This window comes from Molossus molossus, unplaced genomic scaffold (assembly GCF_014108415.1).
Source record: "Molossus molossus isolate mMolMol1 unplaced genomic scaffold, mMolMol1.p scaffold_m16_p_9, whole genome shotgun sequence".
In the NCBI taxonomy this organism is placed as follows: domain Eukaryota; kingdom Metazoa; phylum Chordata; class Mammalia; order Chiroptera; family Molossidae; genus Molossus; species Molossus molossus.
Window position 1 is genome coordinate 88233854 of NW_023425403.1, and position 15491 is coordinate 88249344.

The window sequence follows — 15491 nt, forward strand, 5'->3', positions numbered from 1 at the left end:
TGAACAGTGGACATGGACAACAATCTGGGAAAGGGGCAGGGAGGGAAGGGGGAGGGGGGAATCAGTGGGGGGAAAAAGGAGAATCATTTGTAACAAAAATTAATCAATAAAAAAAAAAAAAAAAGACAGAATCGTTGATTGGATAAGAAAGCATGATTCATATATATGTTGTTTACAAGAGTCACCTCACAACAAAAGACTCACATAGGCTGAAAGTGAAGAGATGAAAAGAAAAAATTTCCAAGAAAACGGAAAGAAAAAAAAGCTGGGGTACCAATTACCCATATCTGATAAAGTACATTTCAAAAGGAAGGCCATAACTAGAGACAAAGAAGGCACTACATAATATTGAAAGGATTTATCCAACAGGAAGATATAACCTTGGTAAACATATATGCACCCAATATGGGAGCACCAAAATACATTAAAAATATTGTGGAGGACTTCAAAGGAGAAATCGACAGCAATACAATCATAGCAGGGGACTTCAACACCCCGCTCACATCACTGGATAGATCCTCTAGACAAAAAATTAGCAAGGAAAGAGACGCTCTAAATAAAGCACTAGACCAAATGGATTTAATAGATATCTACAGAGAATTATACCCCAAAACTGCATTCTTCTCAAGTGCACATGGGACATTCTCAAAGATAGACTATAGGTTAGGGCACAAACTAACTCTCCACAAGTTCAAGAAGATTGAAATCCTATCAAGCATCTTCTCAGATCACAATAGCATGAAACTAGAAATCAATTGCAACAAGAAAATGCAAAGACATTTGAACACATGGAGGCTAAATAGCATGTTATTGAACAATGAAGGGGTGACCATGAAGATCAAGGAAGAAATCTAAAAATTCCTGGAAACCATTGAAAATGAACACACAATACAAAATCTATGTGATGCAATGAAAGCAGTTCTGAGAGAGAAGTTCATAGCATTACAGGACTACCTCAAAAAACAAGAAAAATTTCTAATAGACTATCTAACCTCACAACTTAAAGGACTAGACGCAAAACAAAATGAAAACCACAGAACAAGGAGAAGGAAGGAAATATTAAAGATCAGAGCAGAAATAAATGACATAGAGACCAAAAAAAACAATTCAAAGGATCAATGAAACAAAAACCTGGTGTTTGAAAAGATAAACAAGATTGATGGACCCTTAGGTAGACTCACCAAGGAACAAAGAGAGAGAACCCAAATACACAGAATCAGAAATGAATGAGGAAAAGTAACAACTGCCACCACAGAAATACAAAGGATTATTAACAAATACTATGAACAATTATATGCAACAAATTCGACAATCTAAGTGAAATGGACAAATTTCTAGAAACATATAGGAACCCAAAACTGGACCAGGAAGAGATAGAAAACTTGAACAGATCAATAACAACTAAGGAAACTGAAGAGGTAATCAAGACTCTCCCAGCAAACAAAAGCCCAGGCCCAGATGGCTTCACAGGGGATTTTTACCAAACATTCAAAGAATAACTAAGACCCGTTCTCCTCAAACTATTTCAAACAATTCAAGAAGAAAGAAGACTATCAAACTCATTTTATGAGGTCAGCATAATTCTAATTCCAAAACCACTACAAAGAAAGAAAACTACAGGCCAATATCTCTGATGAACATAGATGCCAAAATCCTTAACAAAATACTAGCAAATTGGATCCAGCAAAACATTAAAAAAATTATTAACCATGACCAAGTGGGATTCATCCCAGAGATGCAAAGCTGGCATAATATTCACAAATAAATAAATGTGATACATCACATAAAAAAAAAAAAAATGAAGGATAAAAACCACTTGATCACATCAATAGATACTGAAAAAGCATTCGACAAAAACCAGCACCCATATCTGATAATAACAGTCACCAATGTGGGAATAGAAGGATCATATCTTGACATAAAAAAGGCCAAATAAGAAAGACCTACAGTCTTGGCTGGTTTTGCTTAGTGGCTAGAGCTTCAGCCTGTGATCTAGAGAGACCAGGCTTTGGTTCCCGCTAAAGGCACGTACCTCGGTTGCAGTTTGTCCCCGGCCCTGGTTGGGTCGTGTGGGTGGCAACCACTCAATGTGTCCCTTTCATGTCAATGTTTCTCTCTCTCTCTCTTTCCCACTCTAGCTGAACAAAATATCAAAAAATGTCCTCGGCTGAGGATTAAAAAAAAAAAGACCTACAGCCAACATCATACTCAATGCGCAAAAACTAAAAGTAGTTCTCTTAAGAACAAGAACGAGACAGAGATGCCCACTTTCACCACTCTTATTTGACATAGTACTGAAGTCTTAGCCCCAGCAATTGGACATGAAGAAAAAATAAAAGGGATCCAAATTGGAAAGGAAGAAGTGAAACTGTCATTATTTGCAGATGACAGGATATTCTACATAGAAAACCCTAAAGACTTCATCAAAAATCTACAAGACTTAAGTGAATTTGGCAAAGTAGCAGGATACAAAATTAACATAAAGAAATTGGAAAGGAGGAAGTGAAACTGTCATTATTTGCAGATGACATGATATTATACATAGAAAACCCTAAAGACTCCATAAAAAATCTACTAGACTTAATAAAGAAATCGATGGCATTCTTATACACCAATGATAAACTCACAGAAAGAGAAACTGAAAAAACAATCCCATTTACCATTGCAGCAAAAAAATTCAGATACCTAGGAATAAACTTAACCAAAGAAATAAAGGACTTATTTGCAGAAAACTACAGGACACTGAAAAAAGAAATAGAGGAAGATATAAAAAAGTGGAAGCATAGCCCTGGCCGGTTTGGCACAGCGGTTAGAGCGTCCGCCTGTGGTCCGTAGAGACCCGGGTTCGGTTCCCGCTAAGGGCATGTACCTCGGTTGCAGTTTGTCCCCGGCCCTGGTTGGTCGTGCAGGTGGCAGCCACTCGATGTGTCCCTTTCACATCGATGTTTCCCTCTCTCTCTCTTCCTCTCTCTCCCTCCTACTCTGTCTGTACAAAAAATGGAAAAATGTCCTCGGATGAGGATTAAAAAAAAAAAAAAGTGGAAGCATATACATTTTCATGGATTAGAAGAATTAACATCATTAAAATGTCCATATTACCCAAAGCAATCTATATATTCAATGCAATCCCCATCAAAATACCAACAACATATTCCACAGAACTAGAACAAATACTTCAAAAGTTTATATGGAACCAAAAAAGACCCCAAATAGCCACAGCACTCTTGAAAAAGAAGGACAACATAGGTGGGATCACAATACCAGATATCAGGTTATACTACAAAGCTACAGTAATCAAAACAGCCTGGTACTGGCATAAGAATAGGCATATAGACCAGTGGAACAGAACAGAGAACCCAGAAATGGATCCAAGGCAATATGCTCAATTAATATTTGATGAAGGAGGCAAGAGCAAAGACAGCCTCTTAATAAATAGTGTTGGGAAAATTGGACAGCTAATGCAAGAAAATGAAACTAGACCATCAACTTACACCATACACAAGAATAAACTCAAAATGGATAAAAGACTTAAATGTGACTCATTAATCCATAAAAATCCTAGAAGAAAATGTAGGAAACAAAATTTCAGACATCATACACAGTAGAATTTTCACTGATACATCACCTATGGCAACAGAAACAAAGGAGAAAATGAACACATGGGATTATATCAAACTCAAAAGCTTCTGCACAGCAAAAGAAACAACCATCAAAATGAAAAGGCAACCCACTGTATGGGAGAGCATAACTGCCAATGATACATCAGGTAAGGGGTTAATTTCCAAAATATATAGAGTACTCATACAACTCAACAAAAGGAAGAAAAGCACCCAATTAAAATATGGGCAGAGGAGCTGAACAGACACCTCTCCAAACAGGACATACAAATGGCCAGGAGACATATGAAGAAATGCTCAACATCACTAATCATCAGAGAGATGCAAATTAAAACAACAATGAGGTATCACCTCACACCTGTCAGAATGGCTGCTATCAACAAATCATTAAACAACAAGTGTTGGCGAGGGTGTGGAGAAAAGGGGACTCTACTACACTGCTGGTGGGAATGCAGACTGGTGCAGCCACTATGGAAAACAATATGATGTTACTTCAAAAAATTAAAAATTGAACTGTCATTTGACCTAGTGATCCCACTTCTAGGAATATACACTAAGAAGTCTGAAACACCAATCAGAAAGAATATATTTAGCCCCATTTTTTATAGCAGCACTATTTACAATAGCTAAGATCTGGAAATAGCTTAAATGTCCATCAGTAGACGAACAGATAAAAATGTTGTGCTACATAAACGCAATGGAATACTATGCAGCTGTAAGAAAGAAAGATCTCTTATCCTTTGAGACGACATGGAGTGACCTGGAAAGTATTATCCTAAGTGAAATAAACCAAGCAGAAAAAGACAAATACCACATGATCTCACTTATATACAAAATATAATGAACATAACAGTCTGAGGAATACAGTAGACCCAGAAACATGGAAGTAGGGCACAGACTGACATCCCTCAGAAGGGCGGGGGGGAGATAAACCACAGAACTTATATGCATGTATGCATAATCATTGGAAATGGACAACAAAGCTGGGGACGGGGAGAGGGGGAGGAGGGTGTCAATGGGGGAAAAAGGAGAAACATCTGTAACAAAAATAAATAAATAATAAATAAAGAAAAGAAAAGAAAAGAAAAGAAAAGAAAAGAAAAGAAAAGAAAAGAAAAGAAAAGAAAAGAGAAAAGAAAAGAAAAGAAAAAAAAAAATGGGCAGAGGAGCTAAATAGATACCTCTCCAAACAGGACATACAAATGGCTAAGAGACATATGAAGAAATGCTCAACGTCACTAATCATCAGAGAGATGCAAATTAAAACAACTATGAGGTATCACCTCACACCTGTTAGAATGGCCACCATCAACAAATCCTCAAACAACAAGTATTGGCGAGGGTGTAGAGAAAAGGGGACTCTAGTACACTGCTGGTGGGAATGCAGACTGGTGCAGCCACTATGGAAAACAATATGATGTTACTTCAAAAAATTAAAAATTGAACTGTTATTTGACCCAGTGATCCCACTTCTAGGAATATACCCTAAGAAGTCTGAAACACCAATCAGAAAGAATATATGTACCCTCATGTTCATAGCAGCACTATTTACAATAGCTAAGATCTGGAAACAGCCCAAGTGTCCATCTGTAGAGGAATGGATAAAAAAGCTGTGGTACATATACAAATGGAGTACTATGCAGCTGTAAGAAGGAAAGATCTCTTAGCGTTTGAGATGACATGGAGGGACCTTGAGAGTATTATTTTAAGCAGAACAAACCAAGGAGAGAAATACAAATATCACATGATAAAAAGATCTCATGAAAAAGCAACTATGCAAAAGATTGCTTAATTCCTGATATAAAAAAACAAAAACAAAAAACCAAACTTTCCTGTGATGCATGACTGTCACAGTGGAATATAATGAACATAACATTCTGAGGAACAGGGTAGACTCAGAGATATGGAAGTAGGGTACACACTGACAACCCTCAGAAGAGGGCTTGGTGAGTAGGGAAGAGATAAACCACAGAATACACGGACAACAAAGCTGGGGATGGGGTGGGACAGATGGGGAGGAGGGTATCAATGAAGGAAAAAAGGAGAAACATCTGTAACAAAAATAAATTAATAAAAAAAATAAAATGTAATCAATAAAGAAAAATATAAAATAAATAAAAAATCCTGTACATACATCTTATGTGCATCCCTCGTTATTTCCTCAGAATAAATGTACACCTTTGAGATATAACATTTTTACTTTTAGGAAATTCTTCAGAATTTGATGTTGCCAAAGAGCCTTTCAGTTTACCTCTCACCAGCAGCAGTACAAGGGAGTCTGAAATACATTTAAATAGCTGATTGTGTAAGGTCTCCTTGCCCCAGAAAACACACAAATTATTATCCATATTTTTCAAAAGCCTCGTGTTTAATCTCATGATTATTCTCTCAGTTGAAATGTAGAAAGAGTTTTTCAAACTGCCTCAAATTCTATTGAAATTTTTATTGGATTTGCATTAAGCTCACAAATTAATTTGGATAGAACTGCAGCTATTACAGTATTGAATTCCACCGCTCAGGCGCATCATCCATCTCGCCTCCATTCAAATTGACAGTCATGCATCACAGGAAACTTCAGGGGTTTTTTTTGTTTTTGTTTTTATATCAGGAATTAAGCAATCTTTTGCATAGTTGATTTTTCATGAGATCTTTTTATCGCATTGTATTTTCTAATTAATTTTTTCTGATATGTGATAAAGTTGTTGATTCTTGCATATATGTTTTATAACCAACTCTTGTTTACGTAACTCCGTATGTCCTCGTCATTTATCAGCTGCTTCTCTGGGACTGTATAGGCAAATTGCTCGCATCCATAGATGACTTATTTCCAATAACTAGAAAAGCTCCTATTTAATGTTTGTTTTATCAAGTTGGCTAAAACAATTTCCAAACCTTGTTCTACTTTATATGAAGATATATATATTTTTTTTACTTGAAAAGAGTTTTCCATCAACTTCTTTGGGAGGCACCAGGCCAGAACTTCCAGAACAGTGCTGGTTGGTGGTCGGGGATGCAGAGAGCCTTCTGTTGCTCAGTGTTGCAGTAGTTCACCACTGAGTGTATTGGTTTGGAAGACTGTATGTATGCCAAGAAAATTCTTTATTTCTAATTCACTAGTTTTCTGTTTTACTAGTTTTTTAGTAGAGGTTAAAATTCATCAATACATTTTTTTTTTTTTTTTACAACAAAAAAGATAGTCCACAGACAATAGTGCAGTGAAGGGGGAGTAGGGGACAGTGGCAGTGGGAGTGGGGAGGAGGGGCCTATGGGGGGGAGGGAGATCTGTAATACTTTCAACAATAAAGGTAAATTTAAAATTAAAATATAAAATAAAGAGGTAGTTAAATGCTTTTTCTCTAATGACTTATTGATGTGATAAGATAGAAAAAGTTATCTAGTTAGTGATCTTCGCATTCTTAGAATTAACTTTACTTTGCTGTGACAAAATGTTTAAGAGAAAAATACCATTAGAATTTTCTTTCAGATGTTAGTCTCTATAAATTTCTCTGTGTATATGTGTGCTCCCTTTATAAAGCTGTGTCATTATGGGGATGACAGTTAAATAATATTAATTCTAAATTACTTCATCTTTTTCCTCATCCTAAAGCAATTTGTAAAGCATAGAAAAAAAATTTGTTCCTCATAAATTCCAATGAACTTGACCATAAAATGACCCAAGTTTACCTTGTTAGGGAAAACTAACTCTCAGAAAACTTTAGAAATCATTTGCATTTTTATTTGCTTTACATATTTTTATTTTAATTATTTGAGTAATTTTAGAGTTTTATATTTTTCTATAAAATCGTTCCATTATCCACATATTTTATTTATTAGCACAGTATTATCTATAGTTATATAAACTTAAATCTTTTCTAAATCTATGATTTCAGTTCCTCATTTCTAATGTTGTATATTTGCATTCTTACTAATCTCTTATTAAAACTGTTCATTTTGTTGACCTTATCATAAAACCATCTGTTGGGTTTTCATAACAGCTGTTTCTTGAAGTTTTGTTATTAATTTCTGTTCTTATCTTAATTACTTCCTTCAGTAACTGTTCATTGTTCCTGCTCTAAATTCTTGGACTAAATATTTAATTCATTTTCTTTTTTAGTACTTATTGGATTTAAAGTTATGATCTGAGTACAATGTCTCAGAACACAGCTTTGCATGTATTCTTCACACAGTGCTCTCACGATAATGTTTATGTATTCTATAATAATTTTCTCTCTCACCCAATAATTTATGTATTTTTTTAGTTTTTGGTTTGTTTTTACTTTCCAAATAAATATAAAATCAATAATCATGCAAAAAACAGTAAGTGCAATCAGCCTATCAGAAGTTTTTTTAATACCTGAAAGGTAAGAAGGAGACAGGATAAATTATACAGAGAAACAAATATGTGGAATAAACTGGTGCTGAGTTAACAGTGCTCCCGAATGAGCTCTAGGAGGCAATACTGGCGTAGTCAATAGATGCTCAGCTGGGCCCTGGCCAATTAGGTTCAGCGGTTATACCGCAGACTGAAGGGTCTCAGGGCAGGTTCGATTCCCAGTCAAGGACTTGTACCTGGGTTGTAGGTTCAATCCCCCATCCTGGTTGAGGTCAAGGTCATGCAGGAGGCAATCAATCCATGTGTCTCTCTCACATTGATGTTTCTCTCTCTCTCTCTCTCTCTCTCTCTCTCTCTCCTCTCAATCTCTCCCTCCCTCTCTCTCTTCCTCCATCCATCTCTTCCATTCTATGTAAAAATCAAATGGAAAAATATCTCCAGGGAGGATAAATAAAATTTTAAAAATGCTCAGCTGGAGAACTGCACTGAAAGCAGTTTGGCAGTGGGCGCTCTTCCCTCCACACTATGCACTAGTCAGCACTGACACAGCACACAGGGTGAACCATAAATGGAGAAGGTGTCTGGGCTCTGAACACCAGAACAATGTCCCAGGAACCTAGTGACTATAGGAAAACAAGAGGCTACCATCCAGAAAACAAGTTCTTGCATACCTCATTTACTAGAATAACCAAAGAAATATGACAAAATAACCAAGAATCACCAAACATTTGAGAAAGAAAATCATGGGAGATAAACTTAAAACGGAAAGGGAAAAAAATACTGTTAAAAATAGTAAATAGAAAATGTAATGTCTGTATAATTACCATGAATAAAGAAATCAGGAAGAATATTGCACTTATAAAGCAGAACATTGCTATGAAACAGTAAATCAGCAATCATGGTAAATAAACAAATTCACTGCATGTGCTAAATAAGAGGAATGAAAACATATGAAATAATTTAGGAAGCAGGATGATCTAGCTACAGGTTTCTCCCAGAATGCAATGAAAATGGCCAAGGAGACAGGAAGTGTAAGAAAAACAATTAGGATATAAGGAGAACTGATCTATAATTTCCAAAATCTATTTGATACCTATTTGAGAAATGGAGAGCCATGCTAAATAGAATGGAAACTGAAGAAAAAATTAGGGTTTTAGGAGAGAGGTAGGCAATCAACAGCATTTTATACACTACTCTAAAGCTACCAAAAATGCTGCTATTTCTTTTGCAGCATTACTACAAAGTGATTAATTGCTATAGAATAAAAAGTGCAATGTTTTATTTCATCTCCTTTTAATTGTCTATTTCCTCCATTAAAAAGTAAACTTCAGGAGGACAGAAACCTTCTCTACTCTTTTCTTATAATTTTTTAAATTACATTTATTGGGGTGACATTGGTTAATGAGATTATATAGGTTTCAAGTGCACATTTCTATGATATATGATCTGTATATTGCATTGTGGGCTCACCACTCAAAGTCAAATCATCTTTCATTACCATATATTTTATCTATCCCCTTTACCATTTACTAACCCTCAACCCCCTTCCCTCTGGTAACCAACATAATGTAGTCTCTGTCTATGAGTTTGTGTTTGTTTTTCTGGTTTGTTCAGTTGTTGCTTTCAGTTTTATATCATCCATATGAGTGAAATTATATGCTTCTTAACTTTTTCTGTCTGACTTATTTCACATAGCATGATATTCTCAAAGTCCACCCATGTTGTCACAAATGGCAGTATTTAATCTTCTCCCATGGCTGAACAGTATTCCATTATATATATATATATATATATATATATATATATATATATATATATATGACATTTTGATTGTTTCCATGACTTGGCCACCATAAATAATGCCGCAATGAACATAGGGGTGCATACATCATTGCGAATAAATGTTTTCAAATTTTTCAGGTAGATACCCAGAAGAGCAGTTGCTGGGTCATATGGTGTCTCTATTCTTAAATTTTTAAAGAACCTCTATACTGTTTTCAATAGTAGCTGTACCAGTTTACATTCCCACCAGCAGTGAATAAGGGTTCCCTTTTCTCCACAACCTCTCCAACACTTACTGTTGTCTTGTTGATAATAGCCATCCTAACAGGTGTGAGGTTGTAACTCATTGCAGTTTTGATTTGCATTTCTTTTATTTATTTTTTTTTTTTTAATCCTCACCCGAGGACACTTTTCCACTTTTTGTACAGATAGAGTGGGAGGGAGAGAGAGAGAGAGAAACATCGACGTGAAAGGGACACATCGAGTGGTTGCCACCCGCACGACCGACCAGGGCCGGGGACAAACTGCAACCAAGGTACGTGCCCTTAGCAGGAACCGAATCCGGGTCTCTCAGGACCGCAGGTCGACGCTCTAACCGCTGAGCCAAACCGGCCAGGGCTGCATTTCTTAATAGCTAGTGGAGTTGAGCATGTTTTCATAATCTGTTAGCCATTTGTATGTCTTCTTGGAAGAAGTGTCTGTTCAGGTCTTCTGCCCATCTGTTTGTTTGTTTGGTGTTGAGTTGTATAGTTCTTTATGTTAGAGCTGTTGTTTGTAGATATCTTCTCCCGTTTCATTGGTTGCCTTTTTGTTTTGTTGGTTTCTTTTGCTGTGCAGAGCTTTTTAGTTTGATATAATCCCATTCATTTATATTTTGCCTTTATTTCCCTTGCGTTTTGGGTCAAATTCATAAAATCTTCTCTAAGACCAAGGTTTATAAGTTTAGTACCTATGTTTTCTTTTATGTAATTTATTGTTTCAGGTCTTATATTTAGGCCTTAGATCCATTTTGAGTTAATTTTTGTATTTGTAGACTACTGTTCTTAATTGAGGCTCTAGCATCTTGCTCAAGGCTCAGTACGTAATGGGAGCTCAATACATGTTGGTAATAGAGTGAATAAATGGGTGGATAGGTGAATGAATACAGAAATAGATTATTCTGAGATAACTCAACTAAAATAATGCAGTAAGAAAGGCCAGAAAAGAAAAGCTTTAGAGTGGTGTTAATACTGTTACAGAGTTACAGGGAGGTGGGGATCCCAAAGTCTACTGAAGTCAATGTTCAGAAGGGATTTTACCTCTAGAGAGTTGTTTCAGTAAGAGCATTTGTGAATATAAATCAAAACACAAAGAATTAAGGATGAAGTAGATAATAAAGATATGATTACAGTAAGATTACCTTTGTCCTCTTTTATTAATTTGGTAGAAGCAAAAAACAGTGATGTATCTGAGGACAACAGAATCAAGGAAGGGGTAGTTGGTTTGTTCATTAGAGAATGCAAGAGTGAGCATCATAGTTGACAAAATACAAGTATCCATCAATGGAGAAAAATATATTTAAGGTATAGAGGAGATTAGGGAATTATAAATGAATTTCTAGAAGAGGGCACTTGATCACAGGTAAACTTAAGGAAGAACTTACTATCCCCAGAGAATAGAGTAATGGAAGAATGTGAAAGTCAGAGGCATAGAAAACCAAATAAGTGTGCTGTCACCCCAACTTAGCCTAGAAGATCTACTTGCAAGTTACTCCAGAGCAGGTATTCAATCAATATTTGTTAAATGGATGGAATGAACAGACACGTGAATAGACATAATGATATAAATGTATTTGTTTTCTGTATCTTACCAAAGACATGGTCTTTCTTATTTTCTTAACCTAAATCATTGAAGTGATAAGAAATGACAGATTCTACCAATCAAGGAATACCTTCAGTGGATATTTTCTAACAACAGATTGAACAAAAATATGATAAACACCCTTATGTATTCTGTCATTATTGAAATCCCTAATGATGGAATTGTCTATGGGCTAATGTTATTCATTTTATTGAAAGCTGCAGTAAGTAAAGGGGAACAGTTTATGTAAAAGAAAAATAAGTTCAATCAATAACCAGAAAATATGTATGTATCAATATTTGTCTAACTCCAGAGAAAAACAAGATTAAGAAATAAAAAGCTTAATTTTCACTGTTTAAAATAACTGCTCAACCTGAAAATTAAATCCCAGATCTAATTTTCTAATCTGTCAAGCATTCTCTTTGTAAAATGTACTACTTTTAATGGTTTTCACATTCCAAAAATATACACCAAACTTTATACAACACTATTTAGAATTCACTAGAAGTTACTTTAAAGTAAATCATATGTACACTGACTTTATAACACTCTCTTCTGTACCAATCTCAGGACTTGGTAAAAGATCACAGAAACAGATTAACACTTTCATATCATTTAACAGACACTGAAAATAGTAGCCAGCAAGTAGCTTCTACTTGCTAACTACTAGAATATTACTGTAAATTGCTTATCTAATTGTGAATTTCAATATGGCCTTTGACAAAAGAAAAAATATATTTAAAAAAAAACACACCAGGGAATAAAAATGTTTTATAGTTTCTTCATAGCTTATATAGAAGTTTAATAATTAAATTTACAATTTATACTATTCTTTTAATGATTTAATTACTACCTACCATGCACAAAACAGGTTAGTAACACAATCATTTATGCTGTATGCTGTTGAAACCATGAATGAGTAAGAGATTTACCACTGTTGGAAGGAGAGTTTCACTTAAAAGTCAAATTATAGCAACAACAAATATTACATGTAGTCCATTCCATAATGTAATTTTCACACACAATTGCTATAATAAGTTACCTTGTGTAGCAAAGACATAAAGATGAAAACAAATTAAACCAAATCAAGAAAATCAAAATGGGAGTTCAAGTTAATTGTATAATTGAAGAAACAGATTTGAGAGATATCCTAGAAGAAATGACAGGACATATCAATCACCAATATGGTGAGAAAAAAAATTGGAAAATAAGAATTATGGGGAAACATTGTCTCCAACAAGCTGAATAATTTATTTTGCTTTTTTAAAGAATCTGGAACACAGGGGCACCTTGGAGCTAACCACTGGTATTCCTCACCATTCTCAGCCCATGCTGAGAAGCGTCTGATCCTATCAAAGCTAGGTATCAAAGGCAATATGACCATCAAGTCAAAGCACTTAATGTTTTGTTTACCTAGTCAGAAATTTTGTGTTCTAATGAGGATTACCCTTTAAGCACTCTTTTTAGGGGGCTCTGCATTCATTGCACTTATTTCTATTGCTCAAAAATTTTAAACTGCCACACATATTTGTATACTCGTATAGAGTATCTTTATGTTTTATTACCTATATATTTTAGGTGAATATTTAAGCCACTTTCATGAATGTATACACCTACTTTGTTATACATTATAGTTTTCCCTGGACACTATTTGAAATACCACGCTTATATCTTTGGTTTAAAATATGTCAGGGTTGCCCTGGCTAGTGTGGCTCAGTTGGTTGGAGCATTGTCCCATACACCAAAACGTATCAGGTTCAATACCTGGTCAGGGCACATACTCAGGTTGCAGGTTCGATCTCCAGTTGGGGTGCATGCAGATCAGTGTTCCTCTCTCACATTGATGTTTTGTTCTCTCTCTCGCTCTCTCTCTCTCTTTCTTTCTCTCCCACTCTTCCTCTGTCTCTAAAATCAATTTTTAAAATTTTCAGTGTCATCAGATATGTTTTGTAGATGAGAAGTTCACAAGTGTTCTATGATCTCCATGAACTGTTGGTACCAATTATAGTGGCCACACTGTAGCTTTATGATATAAAGTACCATGGTTGTTTGACTAGAATTAGCCACCACGACACCATACTCTTAAAACATACCCACATCTCACCTGTTAGTGCTAATGCTTGTGTTCTTCTTTCAGAATTTTCATGTATATAAATATTTCTGTTCAGAAACCTTTCAAAATGATCTACTGTTGGAAATAAATCATCATTAGCAATGACTAATACAGCCTTATGAGTACCTTCTGACGTTGTTCGTCCTTCATCCTTTGTAATTTTCTATTTTCTTCTTCCTTTAGATAATCCTTATAAGACTGGCGTCTGGCCTGTAAAGATACAGGGGGCAAAATCACAGGAAGAAGCATCACTATAATATACTAGTCTGTTTACCATTGATCTGGTTTTAATAACTCAACCTCTGTACTAAGCTTACAGCAAGCTCTCCATACATACTTGCCAACTGAATGACTTCTGCATGTATCTGAAGATGCCTTGGGATATATAAAAAAAAGGCTAATACAAGCATATTTTAAAATATAATCTAGATGTTTGTATAATTAAGCTTTTAAAATATCCCCTCAAATTTGACTTTGGGTGGTGGCCACACAATGCAATATACAGATCATGTACCATGAAAATCTACACTTGAACCTTTTTAACCATATGAACTCAATAAATTTAATACAAAAAAATAGAGAAAAAGAAAGATGCAAGGGTGAAGGTGAGATAGAAAAAGAATGTGAAAGAAAATAATTCATTTAACTAAAGTTTCAAAATGACAAATTTGCTTTCTCAATGAACAGTTGTGAAACTCAGCTAACATGTAAATGAGAATACCTTTATGACAGTGAAGAATGCTAACATGTTCCTGCTGGAGTGCTGGGGGAGGAGAATTTGTTGCAGAAATAAGAAGGTTGTAATGCTTCTTTAGAACTGCCTACCAAGAACTGTGTTGGGCCACTTTTCCTGAAAACTGCCGTTAATAAGGGAATAAAAAAGAGAGAGAGAGAAGTTGTCTACCATGTAGTGTAACTAGATGCAATCATAAGGAACCATTTCTCTTTTTGAGCAACAGAGGTAAAGGGCACAGTCTTCTTGTTGAATTCTTAGTCCAAAAGTAAATACCATTCCTTTAAGAGACTCATAACTCACCACTGTCTAACCACCTTCTGTCTGACATTCATTTACAATTAGATGGTTCCAGATCATCCTCTCTAGCTATTCCCCATACCTTTCTTCAGCTCAAACTAACCTGTTATTTCTCAAATTACCCCATGCAAAATAAATAAATAAATAAATAAAATAAATGAATAAATAAATAAATCCCCTCAGAAATAGTCAACATAGTGTATTCTTTCTAATGAGAAGGCTTTGAAATAGAAATAAGGTAAATATTTTTCAAGAATAGTCCAACATTACAAGAGCATACAATAGAGTAAAGACAGCCTCTTTAATAAGTGGTATTGGGAAAACTGGACAGCTACATGCACAAAAATGAACTTAGACCACCAACTTACACCATACACAAGAATAAATTCAAAATGGATAAAATACTTAAATGTGACTTATGAATCCATAAAAATACTAGAAGAAATTGAAGGCAACAAAATTTTAGACATCACAACCAGCAGAATTTTCACTGATACAATGCCTATGGCAAGAGAAGCAAAGGGAAAAATGAACACATGGGACTACATCAAACTCAAAAGCTTCTGCACAGCAAAAGAAACAACCATAAAAATGGAAAGGGCACTCACTGTATGGGAGAGCATAATTGCCAATGATACATCAGATAAGGGGTTAATTTTCAAAATATATAGAGTGCTCATACAACTCAACAAAAGGAAGACAAAGAACCCAATTAAAAATGGGCAGAGGACCTAAATAGACACCTCTCCACACAGGACATACAAATGGCCAAGA

At 35.2% G+C, this 15491-nt stretch overlaps 1 protein-coding gene across 1 annotated transcript in view; it reads right to left on the bottom strand.

The window, feature by feature from the left end:
* EPSTI1 (epithelial stromal interaction 1) overlaps positions 1-15491 on the bottom strand; it is a 121569-nt gene that overhangs the window by 22448 nt on the left and 83630 nt on the right. The window contains exon 9 of the mRNA XM_036249836.1: positions 13811-13894. Coding sequence (XP_036105729.1) covers positions 13811-13894 — 84 coding nt within the window. The remainder of the gene's footprint in view (positions 1-13810; positions 13895-15491) is intronic.